A 23,085-nucleotide genomic window follows, 5' to 3' on the forward strand; every position below is an offset into this window, starting at 1 on the left:
CATATACCTACCCTTTCCCTTCACCCCCATCACCCTTCCCTATTTACAAAGTCTTTGTTTCCATTTTTTCATTTTTTAACATTTTTTCTTTTCCCATATTTCCTTTCTGCTCTTCCTACTTCCCCTTTAGCCATTTCGTATTTCACACTTTCAATGATGCCAGTTGAACCTTATTTACACTTTTAGTTTTTCACACCAGAGAAACAATTCAGTCTTTACTCAAGTGTGTCCTATTTATTTCACTTAAAAATATAGCCTCAAGGCATCCATTTAGCTATAAATGTTTCTAGTATCTCATTCTTTATGGCTGAGTAATACTCCATTTTATAGAAAAAGCACATCTTTATCCAGTCTCTAGTTGATGAGCATTTGGGTTGTTTCCAAGTTTTAGCTGTTATACTGTGCTGCTATAACCATGGGTGCACATGTATCATATCACTGCGGTATGATTCTTTTAATTCTTCTGGAAAGATACCCAGCAGAGGAATAGCTGGATCAAATGGAATCTCTAATCCTAGTTGTTTCAGGTATCTCCATATTAATTTCCACAGTGGCTGCACCAGTCTGCACTCCCACCAACAATGGAGAAGGGTTCCTTTCTCCCCAGATCCCCGCCAGCATTTGTTATTGGTTGACCTATTGATAGCAGCCATTCTTTCTGGGATAAGGTGGAATCTGTCATTTTCATCTGCATCTCTGGAATGACCAGTGATGTTGAATGATTTTTCATATATTTATTTGCTGCTTTTACTTCTTTGTCTGAGAAATGTCTGTTCATTCCAGATGCCCATTTTTGAATCAGGTCTTTGTATTTGGGAGGTTTTTTTTTATTTCTTTATACAGCCTAGATAGTTCTTTGTCCGAGGAGAAGATGGTAAAATTTTTTTCTCACAATTTTAAGTTGTCTCTTAGCTCTGTTGGTGATTTCTTTTGCACTGTCAATTTTTAAAACAATGAGTCACAGTTGTTGATTCTTTGTGCAAGTTCCTGTGCTGCTGAGGATTTATTCAAAAAGTCTTCTATGCCAAAGTCTTCATGTGTGCTACCTTACTTTCTAGTAAATTAGGTGTTTTGGTTTGATTTTTATATCTTTAATCCAGTTGGATTTTAGTTTAGTGCATGGTGAAAAATAGGGATCTAATTTTAATCCTTGGTAAGCTGAATGTCAGTTTTTTCAACACCGTTTATTAATGAGGCTATCTTTCCTCCACTTAGGATGGTTGGCTCCTTTGTCAAGGATGAGGTAGCTGAACATGTTTGGTGTTGTTTCTGCATCTTCTAATCTATTTCAATGATCACTGGGTGTGTTTCTTTGCCAGCACCATGCTGTTTTTATCTGTGACTTTGCAGTATAGTTTCAAGTTAGGAATTGTGATACCCCTCGCCATGTGTCTGTTGCCTAGAATGGTTTTTGCTATTCTAAGTCACTTCTGGTTCCAAATGAATTTTTGGATTGATTTAAGTTCTGTGAAAGACACTATTGGGATTTAAATAAGGATCACATTGAATCTGTATAGAAGTTTTGGAAGTATGTCCATTTTCAGTATGTTGATTATTCCTCCCCAGGAGCAAGGGACATCTTTCCATCTTCTTATATCCTCTTCTATGTCTTTTTTTCAGAGTGCTGTAGTTTTCAGTGTAGACGTCTTTTGGCTTCTTCATTAGATGATTCCTAAATATTTCGCTTTTTTTTGGAAGTTATTGTGAAAGGAATTGTTTCCCTAATTTCTCTCTCAGTGAATTTGTTATTTGTGCACAAGAAGACTATTGATTTTTGAGTCATGACTTTGTATCCAACTACTCTAATGAATCTGTCAATTAAATCTAGTAGTCTTTTGGCAGAATTTTTTGGATCTTCTATGTAGAGTATTATATCATCAGCAAATAGTGACATTTTCATTTATTCCTTTCCTATCTTTATTCCTTTTGTTTCTTTCTCTTGTCTAATTGCTATGGCTAATGTTTCTAGAACTATATTGAACAGGAATGGTGACAGAAGACATCCTTGTTTCATTCCTGATGTTAGCATGCTTTTAGTTTTTGACCATTTACAATGATATTGGCTGTTGTTTTTTCATACATAGCCTTTATTAGGTCGAGATAAAGACCATCTATTCCAATTTTCTTTAGGGTTTTTATCATGAATGTGTGTTGAACTTTGTCAAATGCTTTTTCTGCATCTATTGAGATGATCATATGGTTTTTGTCCTTAATTCTGCTAATATAGTTAGTATTACATTTATTCATTTACAGATGTTGAACCATCGTTACATTCCTGGGATAAATCTGACTTGGTCAGGGTGTATTATCTTCTTGATGATCTTCTGTATTCTGTTTAGCAGTATATTATTGGGGCTTTTTGCATCCATGTTCATTAGGGAGATTGGCCTGTAGTTCTCTTTTCTTATTTACAGCATATTGTTGGATTTTGCTTCTTAATCAATACTGCCAGCCTATCTCTTCTGATTGGTGAATTGAGGCCATTAACATTGATGATTATAACTCTTACGTATTGACTTTTCATTGTCATGTTATTTTCCCGTTGGTTCTTTTGTTTTTTATTTTTCCCTCTCTGCCATTAATTTCTTGCCTTTCCTGGTATATGTGCTTTGTTGGCCCTTATGAAGTTGTGGTCTTCATTTTATTTTTCCAAGATATTGTTTAGAAGTGTTTGGAGCATTGGTTTGGTGTTCATGAAATTTCTCAACTGTTCTGTGTCATGGAAGTATCATCACTTTTGAAAGATAGTTTTTCAGGATATATCAGTTTAGGTTGAAGATTGTTTTCTTTGAGGACTTGAAATACCTCACTCCAGGCTTTCCTTGACTTGATGGTTTGTGTTGAAAAGTCAACTGTGATTCTAATGGGCTTTCCTTTGTACATGATTTGTTTCTTTTCACTTTAACTGCTTGTATTATTTCTTCTGTTGGGTTTCCAGGATCTTGATTATTATATGTCTAGGTACACATTTTTTTTTTTAATCATGGCTAACTGGAGTCCTACATGACTCACTTATCTGGATGTCAAATTCTTTAGTTCTTTGCTAAGTTTTCTGTCATTAATTCTGCGAACAATTTTGTTATGTCATTTAAATTTCTCCTGCTTCTTCATGTATTCCTATCAGTCTTATATTATTCTTCTTTGCATCATCTAAGAGTTGTTAAATTGATTTGTCATGTCCCTTACTGTTTTTAAGAGATCTCTCTTTTCATGGTCACTGACCACAATCCTATATTCTATACCTGAAATTCTAACTTCACATTCATACATCCTGCAGCAATTGCTTTCTATAGAGTTTTTAATCTCCTGGATATCTGTTTGAATCTGTTTCATGGATCCCATTTCTTTCCTATGTTGGGCATTCAAGGTTTCCATTTCTCTCCTATGCTGGGCATTCATGGCTTCCCTCATGGTCCTGAGCTCATCTATTTTTTTAAATCTGTATTTGTAGTTGAGTCTCCAATCATGCCTTCCATTCTTCTCACCATCTCTATGGTTTTGTGGGAAATTATTTCTGTTCTGAATTTCTCTAGAGCCTCATTTATGTGTCTTGTTACTTCTTGTGCCATTGGTTCAGGGTGTCCATATGGGTGACTGTTAGACTTTTCCATCTTATTTCCCCCAAGTTTACCTTTGGTGGGGTGGAAGTCAGTGCTTGTGTCCCATTTAAATGTCTTCTTCTATTTTTGTTGTTGGTCCTGTTCTTGGTTTAATTCCTGGGTTAATACTTTGATCTTCCAGATATAGCTGCTCTTTAGGTTGTGAGTCTCTAATGTGTCTGAGGCAATCTCATTTTGATTATAGCAGGGAGGACAACTAATTAGATCAATCACAACACCTTAGCCCAATTGATACAGTCAGCAACACAATAGTGTTAAACACATCGTAGAAAATGACAATTTGTGGTAGTTATTAATCTATCACCTTTAACTGTTTGAATTAAATCAAAATCAAGGACCAGCCCAAAATATGTTTATAGTGTATAAACTCCTCAATATAGTAACTTTACCCATCAGGATGGGGATTTGGAAGGAGTTGGGGAGGGAGAGATAGTTCAAAAGGATAGAGAAAAGTTAGAAGTGAGGTCAGAGGACACAGGAAGATCACACAATGTCTGGGGAGCTGTTGAAGAGAAGAGGAGAAAGAAGAAAATATACCCAAGAACAGAACAAACTAATAATAATAGAGAGGCTAGAGACTAGAGACTGTTATCCCTTCCTTTTAAAACTAATGGAAATTGAGAGAAAGAAACAGAGAAGAAAAGGAAAAAAAGAAAAGAAACTCAAATTAGGATAGGAACAGGAAAAAAAGGGAGAGTAATGGAGATCAAAGTGTGGGAGAATTAGAGAGAGAAAGAAAAGAAGAAAAATTTAAAAAAGAAAAAAATGTGAGAAAAGAAAAAATTTAATGCTTGAAGAGAAAAATATTACTTTGAAAATAAAAAATACAAATAGAAACAGTAGGTCTCCTTCAGGGTATGCCTCTATTGACACAATACACAGTGTAGGCAAGAGTGTGCAGGTCAGTCAAAGCTAACTAGTCTCAGCAAGCCAGCAGTTGCCCCTTGAGGTTCAGGCTGGTTTTTGGCCAAAAGGTCCAAGTTGAGATCTCTGACCTTCTGTGTTGACCTCTGCAAGGTTCTACTGCAGGTTCCAGCTATCCTTCCCCTGAAGTTAGAACAGGTTCTGATGTGAGGTGCTGGTCCCTCACAGTTACCAACTATGGCAGTGTGGTGTGCCTTTATCACAGATTTTCTTCACTTTTCCAGTGGGTTTCAATTTTCATGTAGGAGCCTCAGAGGGACCCACTTTCTCTTGTTCATGGGGGGTTGGGTGGCTACAAGCACTGTTATGTTAGTGCTCACACAGCTGGGGTCCTTCGTGGTGCCAGGTCAAAGGGTCGGACCTGCCAGAGGGTCATGAGTGGCAGCCAGGCTCCTCTGTGGAACCCTGTTAAAGCAGCGGGCCAACCAGATGGTCAGGTCTTTCCATTTTTCTCAGAGTTTCATTTTATTTATCATAAATGGATGATGGGTTTTTTCAAACACTTTTGTACATGTTGTAATTATCATGATTTTTATCCTTATTTCTTTTTATGTGCTATATTACATTTATTGATTTACATATGTTCAACTATCTTTGTATACATGGAAATAAGTTGATTTGATCATGATGAATGATTAAGCCCAGGAGACTGAATCGATCTGCCACAACAAGAAATTAAATGCAAAGGGGAAGAGTTTGACAAAAAGAAAAAGTCAAAACAAGAATAAGTCAATATATATCAGTTATAACCATCAATGTTAAAGGTATCAATTCACCAAGAAAAAGAAACAGACTGGAAGAATGGGTCAAGAAGCAAGATCCAACAATGTGCAGCATAAAAGAAACACACACTTAACTCAAAAAGAAAGTGAAAAAAGACTGAAAGTTAAAGGGTAGAAAATAATGTTCCATATAACAGGAACCCTCTAAAAAGGAAGAGTAGCTATCCTCTTTGCAGATCAAGTGGATTTAAAAACAACATTGACTGAGAGATAAAGAAGGACACTGCATCCTCGTAAAGGGAAAAATCCAAGAGGAAGAGATGACAATCATAAATATATATGCACCAAAAACAAGTACTCCCAAATATATTAAAAAATACTAATGGACATGAAAAATCTTATAAGCAGAAATACAATAGTAGTGGGAGACCTCAATATTCCACTGTCACAAATAGATTGATCAACCAGACAAAAAATAAACAATGAAATAGTAGAACTCAATCAAACTCTTCAACAAATGAACTTAACAGATGTTTACAGAGTGCGCCAACCCACAAAATCAGAACACACATTCTTTTCGGTTGCACAACGATTGTTCTCCAAAATAGACCACATACTCACAGACAGAACATGTCTAAGTAAGTGCAAAGGAACTGAAATTAGTCCCTGTATATTATCAGACCATACTGCGATGAAATTGGAAATCAATAGCAAAAGAAACCACAAGAATTTCATCAACACAAGGAAATTGAACAACACACTTCTGAATAACCAATCAGTCACAGAGGAAATTAAAGAAGAAATCAGACAGTTCCTACAATTAAATGGCAATGACAATAAAATATATCAATCTATGGGACACAATGAAAGTACTCATAAGAGAAATTCATAGCATTTCCTAATATGAATATTCACATTAGGAAAACAAAATGAGCTCAATTACACAATATGATGCTGAGGACGCTCAAGCTTCTAGAAAAAGAGCAGGTGAAATCCAAAACTCATACAAGGGAGAAAATTGTAAAATTGCAGAAATAAATGCAATGGAGACCAAGAGAACAACAACAAAAATCAATGAGATCAGGAGTTGGTTTTTTGAAAAGATAAACAAAATTGTTAGCCAACCTTATCAAAAAAGGAAAGAAAATGCCCAAATGCGTGCAATTAGGAATGAAAAGGGTGAAATTACAACAGACTCCGCAGAAATCCAGAGGATCATCGATAGCTACTTCAAGAACCTAAGATGGAAAATACAGACAAAATGGACAGAATCCTAGATTTGTATGAATTACCAGAGTTGAATGAAGATGACCTAAAAATTTTAAACAAACAAATATCAAACAGTTAAAATGAAAATGTAATAAAAAACTCACCAAGCAGAAAAGTGCAGGTCCTGATGGCTTCACGGCTGAATTTTATAAGACATTTAAAGAGGAACTACTGCCACTCCTGTTTAAACTCAAGTGAAATTAAAAGGGAAACAATATTCCCAAACTCATTCCTGGAAGCAAGCATAACCTTGATCCCCAAACCAGAGAAAGTCTCAACCAAAAAAGAGAACTATAGGCCAATCTCACTAATGAACATAGATGAAAAAATCTTTAATAACATACTTGCAAATAGAATTCAGGAGATCATTAAGAAGATCAGACTAAGTGATCACACCCTGACCAAGTGGGATTCCTCTCAGGTATACAGGGATGGTTCAACATATGCAAATCAGTAAATGTAATATATTATATTAATAGAGCCAGAGACAAAAAACATATGATCATCTCAATAGATGCAGAAAAAGCATTTGACCAAATTCAACACACATTTATGATAAAAACCCTCCAAAAATTGGAATAGACAATCTCTACCTCAATCTGATAAAAGCCATCTATGAAAAAATCAACAGCCAAGATCATAATAAATGGTCAAAAACTGAAATCCTCCTCACTAAATTCAGGAACAAAACAAGGATGTCCATTATCACCACTCCTTTTCAATATAGTTTTGGAAACATTAGTCACAGCAATTAGACAAGAGAAATAAATAAAAGGAATAAAGATAGGAAATGAAGAAGTCATTTGCATATGACATGATACTCTATATAGAAGACCCAAGAACTCTACCAAAAGTCTTCTAGGCTTAATAACGAAATTCAGGAAAGTTGGATACAAACAGGGTCAATACACAAAAATCAATAGCTTTCCTGTATACAAAAGAGACTCAGAGAGAAGTGGGACAAACAATCCCTTTCACAATAGCATCCAAAAAAATTAAAATACCTAGGAATACACTAAACAAAAGAAATAAAAGGTCTATACTTTGAAAACTACAACACTCAAAAAGAGATTGAATAGGATATCAGAAAATGGAAAGACATTATTATTATTATTTTCATTATGGAAATAAAGTGGTTGTAGATGGGGAAGGGAGGAGGGGGTGAAGGGAGGGCAGGGACAAGGGGCAAAAATGAGAACCAAGACTTGTCATGTAGAGGTACAAGATCCCAACAATGAATGTAACTGTACTGTATCCCTAAAATGTACCAATAAACTCAATTAAAGCTGGAAAAAAAAAATGGAAAGACATCCCTTGCTCCTGGGTAGGAAGAATCAACATAGTAAAAATGGCCATACTTCCAAAACTGCTATATAGAGTCAATGCAATCTCAGTTGAAATCCTAGCAGACTTCACAGACCTTGACAAAACAAACCAAAAATTCATTTGGAACAAGAGACCTAGAATAATAAAAGCAATTCTAGGCAATAAAGAAAAGGTAAGGGTATCACAATCCCCGCCCCGAAACTATACTACAAAGCTACTGTGATAAAAACAACATGGAACTGGCAAAGAAACAGACCTGAGGACCAGTGAACAGATTAGAAGATGCAGAAACAACTCCAAACATACTCAGCCACCTCACCTTCAACAAAGGAGACAAACACCCTCACTGAAGGAAAGATAGCCTCTTTAATAAGTGATGCTAGAAAAACTGGCTCTCAACTTGTCAAAACTTAAAACTAGACCTTATACCTCTCACCATGTACTAAACCAAAATCGAAATAGATTAAAAATCTAAATATTAAAACAGAAACACTAAACTGGCTGGAAAGAGGTTAGGTAGAACTCTTGAAGACATTGGTATAGGAAATGATTTTATGAACAAAACCTCAGTTGCCTATGAACTAGTACAAAGAATCAACAAGTGGGGTCTCTTCTTCTCATTGAAAAGCTTCTGCACAGCAAGAGAAACAACCAATAGGGTAAAGAGACAACCCACAATGTGGAAAAAAATTTTCACCTGCTTTTCCTCAGACAAAGGTCTACTATCTAGAATATATAAAGAAATTTTAAAAATCAGACCTCCCAAATTTAAAGACCCAATCCAAAAATGAGCATCTGAAATGAACAGACATTTCTCAGATAAAGAATTAGAAATAGCAAATAAACATATGAAAAAATGTTCAACATCACTAGTTATTCCAGACATGCAAATGAAAACAATGCTGAGATTCCACCTCACCCCTGAAAGAATGGCTGCTATCATGAAATCAGCCAATGACAAATGCTGGTGGGGCTGTGGAGAAAGGGGAACCCTGCTCCACTGCTGGTGTGAGTATAGATTGGTGCGATCATTGCGGAAATCAGTATGAAGATACCTCAAAGAACTAGGATTAGAGGTCCCATTAGACCCAGCTATTCCCCTGCTTGGTATCTTTCCCAAAGAATTAAAAGAATCATATCACAGTACTATATGTGCATCCATGTTCATAGCAGCACAATTTTGCCCATCAACTGGAGACTAGATAAAGAAAATGTGGTTTTACTATAAAATGGAATACTACTCAGCCAAAAGAATGAGAAACTAGAGCCATTTATAGCTAAATGGATGCACATTGAGGCGATTCTCTTAAGTGAATAATTAGGACACATGAGTTAATACCAAATAATTTCTCTAGTGTGAGAAACTGAAAGTGTAAATAAGGATTAAAAAGTACAATAGATAATTTGAAATAGGAAGAAAAGGTGCAAAGCAGAAGGGGAATGGGCGGGGTAGGGAGAAACAGATGGAAATGAAATTAGCATGAGAAAAAGAAAAAATGGAAACAAAGTCTTTGTACATAGGGAGTGGTGAAGGGATTGAAGGGAGGGCAGAAGAACGGGGAAAAAATAAGAACCAAGATGGATTATGTAAAGGTGCAAATTTCCAATGATGAATGTCACTACATTGTATAACTTAAATGTACCAATAAAATTAATTAAAAAAAGAAAATGATATGGTATTGTTGTGAAATAAAAGACTGAAAAGAACAGCAAAAAATGGAAAGACATCTCTAGTTCTCTCTTTGTATTGTTATTGTTGCTCAATTGTTTGTTTGGTTTTTTTTTTTTTTGGTACCGGGGATTGAACTTGGGTCCTTGTGCTTTCGAGGCAGGCCACCGAACTGCTGAGCTAAATCCCCGGCCCAAATTTTGTTTTGTTTTGTATGTGTGTGTGTGTGTGTGTGTGTGTGTGTGTGTGCGCGCGTGCGTGTGTTTGGGTTTGGGTTTTTTTTTGAGACAGGATCTTGCTGTGCAGTTCAGGCTGGCCTTGAACTCTCTATGCAGCCCAGGCTGGCCTGGAACTCATGGCAATCCTGCTTCAGCCTCCCGAGTTTTGAGATTAGAGGCCTGTGCCACTAGGCCCAGCCTTCCTCCATTCTTTTTGACAGAACCAATATTGTCAAAAGGCCATATTACAAAAAATTATATGTGTGTGTGTGTGTGTGTGTGTGTGTGTTTGTGTATATATATATATAATGCAATTCCAATCTAAATACCATGGGAAAAGAAAAAATGTGAGAAAATGAAAAGATGGAAATAAAGTGTTTGTAAATGGGGATGGGAGGAGGGGATGAAGGGAGGGCAGGGAAAGGGGAAAAAATGAGAACCAAGACCTGTCGTATAGAGCTTCAAGATCCCAATAATGAATGTAACTGTACTGTATACCTAAAATGTACCAATAAACTCAATTAAAAAAAAAAAACAATTCTAAAGTTTATATGGAACCAGATGATACCCAGAAGGACCAATGCAATTCCGATCAAAACAGGAAACAGTATAATCCCGGACTTCAAATTATACTATAAAGTTATCGTAATAAAACTGGCAGGTTACTTGAATAAAACAGGTATGCTGACCAATGGAACAGAATACAGCAGTGAAGATGAATCTTTTAGTTCTTTCAATGATGACAAAGAGCCAGCTGAGGCATACATACCATGGCTTTGCCACAACTGAAATACAGGATGCAGAAATAACCTCGACCACCTTCAGCCATTTGATTTTTGACAAAGGAATCAATAACATGATGGAACATATAACATAGTGAGTTCAAGCCTCCATCATAAATGGTGCTATGAAAATGGTTATCCACTTGCAAAAGAATAAATCTAGATAGGTTCCATGTAGATGTGGAGTGAGGAGGGAAGGCAGGAGGTGGCAAATAGGGAATAAAAATGATCAAGATTCAATATATATGCGTACCAATGTTGAAATGTAATTCATCCCCATGATGACTGCAGTTATTATGTATCACAGCCATGTACTAATAAAAGCATTACCTGACACAAAATAAGTTTTACCTACTTATTTACATATTATTTTTTTCACTATAACATATACCCTGTAACATTAATGGTTTTTAAAATGTTTTGTTCATTGCTACATTCTTAGCATGTAGACTGGCATATGGAAGTCATTAATTACTTGATGACTAAATAAAACTGACCCATTGGCCTAGAATATGATCAATTTATATAAATGTTTATTCATGAAAGAAAGTATAATTTCTAGTTCTTGGATATAGTCCTCTACATATGTTCATTAAGTTTTCCTTGAAATTGTTTAAGAGACAAGCTAAGCTCTCTGTTGCCAAGGTTGGCCTGGATATCCTAGCCTCAAATAAACCTCCTGCCTCAGTCTCTTGAGTAGCATTGCAAGCATTTACCACCACACCCAACTTTTAACTATGTTGCTTAAATTTTTGAAATCCTTACCAAAAATTTGTTTGCTCAATCAATTACCACACAATTGATAAAGGTTGAAAGTGAGAGAGGTGAAAAAAATTTCTAACCATGACAGTGGATCTGTCAATTTTTGTTTTATGTGTATTGAAGCTATGCTATGCACATTTAAACTATAATATTTTAGTGGTGAATTGTTTTTTCTGGCAATGCTGATCTCTAGTAATCTTTAGTGATTTTTCTTTGAAGACATTAGCTTTCTTGAATATTCATTTGGTATAATTTTTTTCCATTCTGTGACTCTTAAACTTTCTATGTTTTATGTATCTTGAAAAACCTTGGAAAATGTTTCGACAATGTCTGCAAATGAAATATATAGCCCACTCATTAAGAAAGATTACTGGATTCACTTTTACTACCGTGTGTGTTTACTACTCTTTGTTGCATGTTGCATTTAACCTTAATTCTTGCCATCTTTTTGGTTCTTTTTCCTCATCCAACGTTTTCCTTGTACTTCTTTCAAATCTGTACTCTTTCTTTTCTTTTAGTGATCACCCCAGAAATTCAACCACATACATTTTACTTAAAATCTCAAATTAAAAAATATATTTATCTTCCTCTTGAAAAGTATAAAGAAATTAGAATATGGTAACTTTTCACTCCTTTTCTGACCAGGATATTAGTGCATATGCTCTACGTGATCAATTTTGTTTAGGTTTCCACCAGCTTATCATTATTTTTTTTGCCCATCATTCCTTCTTGCATCTCGTACATTACTTCCTCTTAGTCCCTTCAGAAAAGATGCTGCCCTTCAAGGGTCCAGGATTAAGTAGAGTCTCTGATCCAGTCTCCTACTCTGCTTGAACCCTCAACTCTGTCTCTTGTCCTCTGAGTGCACTGCCTTTGTACAAGCACCTCACTGCCAGGTGCCAGAAGATGCCCTCAGGAGGAAGTTTCAGTTAGCTTACTCTTATGGAATCCAGCATCCTGTCATTTCAACTTCTGAATGTTTCCTTTAGTTTCCTGCCTGCTCAACCATGCTTTCAACAAATATTTAATATATATTTCCACCACTTTTAGATGACCTGACAAGGAAGTATTTCTCTGCAAATTATTCTATGCTGTTGTTTAAATGATCTTAGTGGACTTATTTAGCATTCACATTCTATATGATTTTATATATTCTTTTTACTATGTATATTCCATTAGTGAAAAGCATCTAGAAATCAAATTGGTTAAGAATTTTTTAATTACAAAGGATGTTTTTGGCCAATGATGTATATTTCAATTAAAAACACTACTCTTTTTTCTGAATTCTTAGTGTAAATGTAGACTCTGATATAATAGACATTCTCTAAACATTTTATAAAAATTTTTAAACATAAAGTTGACCATGTTTGTGTACCTTTGAGTTCTATCATTATTTTATAATATTGTTTTATCATAAATCAATCCATTTATCTATCCCTCAATACCTGCATTAGTTCATTTTTTGTGTCACATTGGGAAATGTAGACATCAGTGCATTTCTCTATAAACATTTCATAAAAATGATATTTCTATTTCTAAGAATAAAGCTCCATTTCTCAAGATTTTGTTTACTGTATTTTAAGAATTTAAAAAGTAACTATGTTATAATCATGTAAAACTACTGGATCAGAAAACAACAGTCTTAAAGTTAAGAGGGGAGAAAAGAAATTAAATTAAATATGAATGCTTTGTGACATGCCTCTGTTAGTAAAATAAACTTCATATGTGGCACAATCATTTGAAACATTCGCCTTTCATTTCAACAATATTTACATTCCTACAATAGTTTCTATGTGTTTACGATGATGAGGTTTTACTTGCCAATATTTCCCTGTCGAATATTTCTAGAATATTCTATTTCATAAAGGTAGGAAGATGAAAATTACCTTCTATTTTAGGCAAAATTGTACTTGCCTTCTAACCTTTCAGCTTAATAATTTTATGAATAAGATTATACCATCTTTTAAAATTTTATTATAATAGCTGAGTTTGGTGGCACAGGTCTGTAATCCCAGCATTCTGGGAGTTTGAGACAGGAGGTTCACAAGTTTGAGCCCAGTCTGGGCAATTTAGCAAGACTCTATCACAAAATAAAAAATAAAAAAGGGCTGGGGATACAGATCAGTGAAAAAGTTTTTGGCTCAATACCCAGTACCAAAACAAAAGATTTTATTAAAAGAAATACTTCATTTACTATGTGCTTATCACTTTTTATTTTTAATGTTAGGAGCCATGATTTATATTTTTAGAGGCTAAAGACAAAAAATATATACAGAAAAAGATATTCTTGTCTACTGTGAAGGCAAAATCAAAATTGTACAGAAAACATTTATTTTTAAGAATCTACACAATACAATTGTCTACTATCACAAATCCTTACTATGATAATAACCCTTTATATGCTGGTCAAAATTAAAATCCATGTAATATTTTACTGTTCTTTATTAAAATAACTCAATCTGAACTCAGGCAAACTGAGTTCTATGTGAGTAATTTTAGGTATATATTCAATATTCATGGGACTCCTATACATCTTAAAGCTTCCTATGATGGTCTTTACTTTTTAAGATTTCTTCTATTATTTAAAAACTTTTTTAAAAAGACTATTTTTTAAAAAAATCAGGGTTCTCTCTGTTTTTTGTCCTTTTTTTTTTTTTTTTTTTTTTTTTTTTTTTTTTTTTTTTTTTTTTTTTTTTTTTTTTTTTTTGGTGCGGGGGATTGAACTCGGGCCCTTGCCAAGCAGATGGCAGAACTACTGAGCCAAATCCCCAGCCCCTCTAAAAAAGACTATTCAACAATGATAAGCCAAAGCACAGAGAATAATGCAATTGTAACATTTCATAAATACAAAAGGCATTTGTCTTTTTTTTCCCTCTAAGCAGGATAACTTTTTTTTTGATACTGGGGATCAAACTCAGGACCTTGCACTTTCGAGATAGGCTCAGTGCCAGTAGGCTAAATCCCTGGTCCCACCACTTCTTGGGAGCAGAAACGAATGGTTCCAATTTAAGCTATCTCATTTAATTTCTTCTAAACTTCTTTTTCATAATGCTATGTGCAGGCTACTTTTCAAAAGAAAAGTAACATTATAACTAAAACTCATTATAACTAAAATAGTATTAAAGCATTCAAAAAGGGAAACATGAAAAAGCTAGTGTACCCCAAGGGTACCCAAGGGGAAACATTCAATTCTATATACAACCACACAGAATATCTAAAATCTAGTAATAATGATAGTAGTAAGAGCTACTTTATCAAAGTAAGTCTAAAAATAATTAGAAAACTGCATTTGAGGAAAACCAACAAACAAAAAATTTCATGTTAGATATAAGTAGTCTAGGGTCAACAAGATGGTTGTAAAATAGTATGTTTAGGCAAAAACCAAACAACTACCTAAAGCCTATAAAGCCACCAAGAGTAAGCTTGCAAAACTTCTGTTTCATTCGTGTTACTTTTTTTTTGGGTTCTTCAGGCAAGAGGTTAACTCATTAATTTTCTCCAGACAGACAGAGGGAAAACAAAATAGCAAGCCCTTAATTCAAATGAATGTGACATTAATATATGGCATATATATGCCATATATACATATATATATACATATATATATATATATATATATATAATAAAATTATGGCGATACCTCAAAGAGCTGGGACTAGAGGTTCCATTTGACCCAGCCATAGCTCTGCTGGGTATCTTTCCAAAAAAATTAAAAGAATCATATCACAGTGATATATGCACACCTATGTTTATAGCAGCACAGTTTGTAATAGCTAAAACATGGAAACAGCCCATTTTCCCATCAGTTGGAAAATGGATAAAGAAGATGTGGTTTTTCTATAAAATGGAATACTACTCAGCCATAAAGAATGATAAATTAGAGTTGTTCATAGGAAAATGGATGCATTTTGAGGATATACTCCTAAGTGAAATAAATAAGTCACACATGTGTAAATGTCGAATAGTTTCTCTGGTGTGAAAAACTATAGTAGTACACAAGATCCTAATGAGGTAATTAACAATGTGAAACAGGAAGTGTGGGGATAGTGGGAAGGGCAGAGAAGAGGGAATAGGGGAAAAGAAAAAAATATGAGAAAATGAAAAAATGGAAATAAAGTGTTTGTAAATGGGGAGGGTAGGAGGGAGTGAAGGGAGGGCAGGGACAAGGGGAAAAAATGAGAACCAAGACCTGTCATGTAGATGTACAAGATCCTAGTAATGAATGTAACTGTACTATATACCTAGAATGTACCGATAAACTCAATACAAAGAAAAAAAGCAGAAAAAGTGAAGTATAATAAAGCTATGAATTGCCACATTTATGAGAAGATAATCTACCTACAGTAATTCTGAAAGTAAAACATGTCCCTGATTGTCTCAGAGCCTTACAGCACACTCATATATTTAACTTCAATTTAAATGAAAACGTTACTCTGGTGATAGGAATAAAACTCAGTTAACAATTTTATAATGACTTTACAGAGCTGGTAAATTTTGCTTTCACATTAAAGGGGAAAGCTGCATAAGAATACGGATGACATAAAAGGCCTAAGCAATACTGAAATATTTCCTTAAAAGGAAAACAAATTAAAGAATATTAAGAGAAAATTTTTATTTTAAGAGATGTACTACATACTGAAAACAGCCCTATTATGAAATATGCTCATTAAAAATGGCTCCTAAAATAGGGAAATTAGTCTGACATTGATGTAAAGATATGAATCACCTGAGCAAGTGGTGGAAGAATCTTCTTGCATATTTGCTGATTTGGTCTCTATATTCCAAAATAGTTGTATCCAGAAGTGGTCTTGATGGAGCATAGAAGGTTCCAAGGCTTGCCTCAAGCTGTGCTATGGAATTCAAAGGGCAGCATTAAAACAAGTGAAACTCCTTTAATAATAATAGAATACTCATGTTTGCAGTCAGTCAGGTTTTGCAAACTTGGATGAAATGTGAGCTTGTTGCAGGAAAGATGAAATTAAAGTATGACAGCTAGTACAAAAACAAACCTGTGTATAAACTTTCACTTAAAGCAAAGCTGACAATGACTCTGAGCAACAAAAAGCTGTCAAAACTGAAAAAATCCATAATGAGCTAACCTCTCACCACAAATGGGTAATTAAAACAGTGACTCATCAAAACTAACACAGTTTTAATTAGTAGTTCCAGTAAAAATCAACTCTCAGTGTGCTCAATGTTTACTCTGTTTAGCTGAAAGGAGAAAACCGTTTTGCATGGGGAATTGAAATCAGCTGTAAAAATCAGTAAAACTGTCTTTAAAACTAATACAAATAGAAAAAGCCACATTACAATAGATCCCATACAATTTTAGAAGAACAGACGTCCCTATGTGATTTCTAAATCCTGCCCTAAAAAACAAGATTCTTGGTTTTGTCCACATGTGAAAACTAACACCATGGTAGAAAAAAAGGAGGATTGGAAAATGGGATTTGATAAACAAGGGTACTAAGAGATTAATGGTATGGGCACAGTTTGTCTACTTCACAATTTTATCAAGACATGCCTGTGGGGCTGTGCTTTCTCACAGAAATACCTAAAGCTGAGTAATTACCACAATGGCGAGAGTATTGAGTATTTATGAGAACACTTCAGTTCACAGTTAGACTCCTTTGATTTTTATGCTAGTAGCACTAGATTGAATAAAACAATTTGTTCTTTAGCAAAACTCTTTCGTTTTTGGCATACTTGGGTTTAGAAGTATTAAACACCCCATCAAGTAATTGCTATGGACTTGGCTAAGCTGTTAGTAATTTCTTTTCTCTTTTTTAAAATCTCAAATCTAGACAGTAAAGTAACATGAAATTTAGAGGTATTTTCTTTCAAAGCAGCAGTCAATTTAGATTAAAATTGAATACAGCAATGCTATTGTGAAAACAAGCCAGATTCTCTTGCCATTGCTTGTTTTCTTGACAGCATGTTTCGTAGATCTGAAATGTTCAAATCTATGTGGAATTCTCAGAACTCCTGGCCCAGTTATAGATTCATTAGATAGCTCAGCTTGATGTTTAAGGCAGAAATGAAGATCTCAAAAGATAACCACAACAAGGCTACAAATAAAAGAGCTCACTAGGTTCCACTAATGAAAGAAAACAAATTACCATGTCAAATTTGTTAGATTCAGATAGAATAAATCTCAACAGAGAATTCTGAATGTTTTAGAAATGTTCTGCAGTCACTTGGGAGAAATGTTCATATCTACTTAAATTGTACACAGTCTGATAACCCAGCATCATACAAGCATTTTAATACTCTAATATTATGAAAGCTTTTTATTTCTCCACATCTCCAACATGGTTGCTTGAAAACATCCTTTATGGGGACAAAGATCCGACAATGCCCATTCATGTATACCCTAATAATCTTTTTTACAAAACAATACTCTTAAAACATAAATGCACTACAGTGCTAGTAATTTCTCAATGTCCTGGAGTCAATATTTTATCTTTTCCATATTTCTTTTACTGTAAATTTAGGATATCTTATACAGATTATGTATATTACTATAGGTCTTCCTTAGGGTCTGTTTTTTTTTTTTTTTGTATGTACCAAATCTTGAGAGTATATCAATATTAAGAAATGATTACTTGAGATAACTCTGCAGGCAGAAATGTTATAATAATACCCTGTACTCTCAAATCTTTGAGTTATTCTTTTTCTTTTTACTTAATATCCAATGAGTACCTACTATGTGTGAAACATTGTCCTGGACATTTTCTTAGTGTGGAAATACAGTGGTCTCCAGAGGTGCATCTGGACTAATAATCCGTGCTGTTGATATTAAATAAATACTAATTGTGGTACTTCTATGAGTGGAGCCAAGATCCATGATACAGATTTCCTAAAGGAGCATGTTCTAATTATTCTCTAAAATTACAAAAGCCTGGGTACTGGTGCACATCTATAATCCCACTTACTCAGGAGAATGAGCCTTAAGGCTCAAAAGTTCAATTCCAGCCTAGACAACTTGGTGACTTAGCAAGACTCTGTCTCAGAATTTAAAAGGGGCTAGAGATATAGCTCAATGTGCAGGCCCTGGGTTTAATCCTCATACTACAAACAAAACAAAACAAAACAAATAAAAAATAAAATAAAATAGGATTGGGGATGCAGCTCCATGTTCTGAGGGTTCAGACTCTATTATAATAAATATATACATACCTACGAATAAAAAAAAGTTACTTATAGAATTCAATTCAAGCAACTTGTTTATTAAATGTAATAGACATGGAGTAAGAAAAATCTATTAAAAATTCAAAGAAAATACTCTTCAGTAAAGACCTTTTGATCTATATCTTTCTCTCTTACAAATTACCTAGGGACAGTTTCTCATTGGCCATGATATTCCACTTTCAATACAACAAAGACAAGAAATAAAGACACAAATGGCAGAATGCTCTGGTACATTTTACATTATATAAATGAATAACCCTTGAAAATGTATATTAGATAACTGAAAAGCTAAAAAGTTTTCTTTTTTTTTTTTAGCGTCTTATCTCTCTTTTGACAATAAACATCTGGGTCTCCTATAGGCACAATTACTTACTGACTAAAGGTGGGGAAATCCAAGCAGGGAGCTAGGAGAAGGGTGTCAAAAGCACAAGTTAGAAGAATGGGAACAAGAAGGATCAGCCTGGACTACAATTCTGACACATAAAAAGACTGAGTGCTAAGGACTATTATCTGGACAGATGACTGGTGTGAGAAAAAATATTGATGTCTCATGTGAGGGAGGAATAAAGGCCTTTGTTTAGTGCCCTTTGTCTACCAGACCCCAAAGAGTATGTGAAATTTCTGATCAAAGTTTGAAATATGAGCATATTCCACAGGAGCTTAGAGTAAACTGTACAATGACTGCATTGTGAGTCCCAATACAAGCATATACAGAAAAGTTGCTTATTATGTTGACAAATCCTAGACCATAAATACTATTTGGGAATAATTATTTGATATCTGATCCTGTTAGCTTTAATAGAGCTTCATCTTTAAGTCTCCAAAAATACAATTTTAAAACATCTAAGAAAGTTAACTGACTTAAAAATGTATTTCACATGTACACAACCCATTTAAGAGATCCAGTCTAACCTTCTCTTTCTGGAGTAAGCCTGTGCCTAAGAAGATAGTTCACAATGGCAGTCATGCTGATAAAGCACTGCTGGCCCAGAGTGTCCCAGTTCATGCTGCTCAGGATGTTTATAGCCTCATGAATCTCATCATAGTGAATGTACTGGAAGATGATATCTACTGGGCCAAGCTGTCCTTGATTGAGGACACCTGTAACAAAACAAAACCAAGTGAGTAACAAAGTAGAATAACAAATACAAAATTAACTTTCCCATATGGAAAAAATAGTAATCATTTCTTGCACAAGGATTAGAACTGTGGAAATGATCCCTTTCACAACCAATGTTTGCTATAAAATATCTTCATATAACAGGGACATATTTTCTCCTTTTACAATGAAAGAAATTGAAAATCTTAAAGGACAAAGAGCATTTAAAAAATTCAGGAGGAGAAGGCATTCTGATCTGGGTTTATTTTATAGTCTTAAAAGGTTTATCTCATTTGAAACTAATAATTTCTCTATGTTAAATGACAATAAGAACTAGGGACTTTAAATCCATTTCTGTGTTTTTTCAGCATTTAAAAATGATTAGCTATAAAATCTCATTTTCTTCAACCATTTACTTTGAGCTGATTTGAGCAAGTCTATAAAAATAGCACAAATTTAAATGAAAAAACATATAAAATTACTTTGTAAGCTTTGTAAGCTATAAAATAGTACTGCAATTCCTTTTATTAGTTTCATAATTTCACCCGTTTATAGGCTTTACAATTTAAAAAATGATGACATTCTTCATCCTAACTTTAACTCATGAAATAAAATTTTGTGCTACACCTAACAGGACTCAACTTGACAGGCAATCTGAAGAATTGCCCTATCCAAAGCAATAAAACTTTACTGTTTTCTTCATGTTGGTAGAATCAACAAATGTCACTATTCAAAACCTTTCAGGAGCCTCAAGTCAGTCACTAAGTCCTCATAAATCAGAGCAGCCTCTTCACAGTAGATAATATGTAGGCACTGTGCAGGAAACTGAAAATACCTGAAATCTGTTGACTTTATCTATACTCGAAGCTACATTTATAAAAGTAGCAAGAGAAGTAAATGATCTATTGAGAAAATAAATTATCATATAATCAAATAGTTAGAAAACATATAATCAAATAATCATATAATCAAAATCATAAAATCAAATAGGTAAAAAACAATGACGAGTAAACCTTAAATAAGGGGAAAAGACACAGGATCTAGAAAAGCAAAGTATCTGAAATCATGCACACTAGAAAACAACAAAAAGACATTTATTTATTTGTTTATTTATTTGCGGTACTGGAGATTGAACTTAGGACCTTGTACTTGTGAGGAGGGTGCGGTGCCATTGAACTAAATCTCCAGCCCCCACAAGACATTTTTAAAGTGCTAAGAAATAAAAATAAACTGATCTAGAATCAAGGCCTTAAGGGGCCCCAAATTTAGAGAAAAACATAACAACCCTTAAATGTCAGCTAATAACACAGCTCTAAAATAAAATAGAAAAAGACAGAAAAGGATAAAAAATCAGTTACAGCTGGAGATTTAATAAATTAAGAGAATATAATAAGCTGAAAACCAGGAAAAACTGGAAAACACTTGAAAAACTCTATCAATGAATTTAACTTAATTGACATTTATAAAACACTTCACTAAACAGCAGAATATACATTCTTCTTGTATAATACAGATCAGCCAAGATAGCGCATATTCTGAATAATAAAACAAGCATCAATATATTTAAAAGTTTTGAAATTATATGGAATAGGTTAGATTCTCTGAGCACAAGAGAATTAAATTAGATATCTGTAATAGAAAGATATGTGATATCCCTAAATCTGTTTATAACATATGGGCAAAAGAAAATTTACAAGGTATATCTTAAAGTATTTTTAATTGAATTAAACATAAACAAATCAAAATCTATGATATACATATATACATATATATGAGCTTAGAAGAAATTTTCTAATAACAATAACCCTATTTTTCACATTAAACACATTGAAAGTAAAGAGAAAATTAGACGCAAAGCGAACAGAAGGAAATAATATAGTACACAGAAAATAAACAATAGAGAAAAGCAATGAACTCAAAAGTTTCTTTGAAAAACTCAGTAAAAACAGTAAACCTTTGCCTACACTAATAAAAAATGACATAATTATGAATATCAAGAGTAATCATGACAAAACTATAGACAAGTGAAATTCAGTGAATAATATATTAAGTGAATAACGGTAAATAATTTTATACAAGTAAATATAACTAAAATAAAAGAGATTTCTTGAAAAACACCAACTATCAATGCTCACTCAAGAACAGGTTGGATTTATGGTTCAGAGGCCCTGATGTTCAATCCTAAGCACCACAACCACCACCCCTTCCATAAAAGGAAGGTACAGATAACTTGAATGATCTTGTATCCTCTAAAATTTGACTTTTTACAAAAACCTTTATACACACATACTGTCTCTCACCCACATCTTATATATGTCCAAAAGCATTCACTGCTGAATTTTTTTTCTGACATGACTGTTCTATTTTTTAAAAAAATTATTAGTACATGTTATAGTACACAATGATTATATTCATCTTGGGGAGTTGGTACACATATATAACACATCATAATTCTTTTTAAATCCTCTTCACTTATTTTCCTTCCCTCTTTCCTCTTTCACTGGTGAATTCTATAAAGTCTTAGAAGAAATAATATAAAAACGTACACAACTCAGTGCTCACTTCAGCAGCACATATAATAAAAATGTACACAACTCAAAATACAAGAGAAGGGAGTAATTTCCAATTTACTTCATAAGGTTAGCATTACTGACAACAAACATAACAAAAACAAGAAAAAGAAAAATACAGATGAATATCACCCATAAACAAATATAACTTTTAATAAAATATTACCAAGTCCAAAATACATGACTGTGTAAAATGAATGAGATTTATGCCACAAATGAAAAAGCATTTAAACATCTGAAAATCAATGAACATAATTCATAATAAGACCAGATAAAAAGAAAAATATATATAACCAAATGCAGAAAAAGCACTTGGAAAAATTCAGTATCTATGTTAATTAGAGAAATTTGCCTATAATTCTTATTGGATCCTTGTCTGTTTGGGGGATCAAGATAATGTTAGAGTTCAATAATGATTTAGAACTTCTCTTTTCCTCTCAATGTCATTAAAAACTTTGAGAAGTAGTAGTGTTAGATCGTCCCTAACGTTCTTATAGAATTCAGCTGTGAATCCATCAGGTATCAGGCATTTCTTAGTTGGTAGTTTTTTGTTTTTTGAATTACTGCTTCAGTTTCATTGCCTGTTATTGGATTGCTCAGGGTTAAGTGTTCTTGGTTTAATTTTAGAAATTCGTATGTATGTAGAAATCTCTACTCCTTCTGAGTTCTCTAGTTTGGCATATAGGCTTGTGAAGTACCTGCTAATAATTTTCAGGATTTCAGCAGTGTCCATTGTGATTTGATATTTTTCATTTCTAATTGCAATAATCTTTTCATTCCTTTTTTGGGGTAAGACTGCGAAGGATTTATGTTTTTCTTAAAAAAATAGTGATTCTTTGTACTTTTCTTTATAGTCTATTTCTGCTCTGATCATTTTATTTTCCTTCCTCATACAAGCTCTAGAAGCACTCATTTTTCTAAAACCTTCAGATG

The 23,085-nt window shown here is 33.8% G+C and overlaps 1 protein-coding gene across 3 annotated transcripts in view; it reads right to left on the reverse strand.

Moving 5' to 3' along the window:
- Wdpcp (WD repeat containing planar cell polarity effector) overlaps nucleotides 1-23,085 on the reverse strand; it is a 249,506-nt gene that overhangs the window by 103,440 nt on the left and 122,981 nt on the right. For 2 of the 3 annotated variants that reach the window (XM_010609751.2, XM_019205328.2), the window contains exons 11-12: nucleotides 19,396-19,584; nucleotides 16,019-16,142 (exon numbers count right to left, since the gene is read on the reverse strand). In XM_010609751.2, the coding sequence (XP_010608053.1) occupies nucleotides 16,019-16,142; nucleotides 19,396-19,584 (313 nt within the window). The remainder of the gene's footprint in view (nucleotides 1-16,018; nucleotides 16,143-19,395; nucleotides 19,585-23,085) is intronic. The other variant, XM_033764324.1, reaches the window with a different exon arrangement.

Source organism: Fukomys damarensis, unplaced genomic scaffold, assembly GCF_012274545.1.
Source record: "Fukomys damarensis isolate Sample0158 unplaced genomic scaffold, DMR_v1.0_HiC HiC_scaffold_2, whole genome shotgun sequence".
Classification (NCBI taxonomy): Eukaryota; Metazoa; Chordata; class Mammalia; order Rodentia; family Bathyergidae; genus Fukomys; species Fukomys damarensis.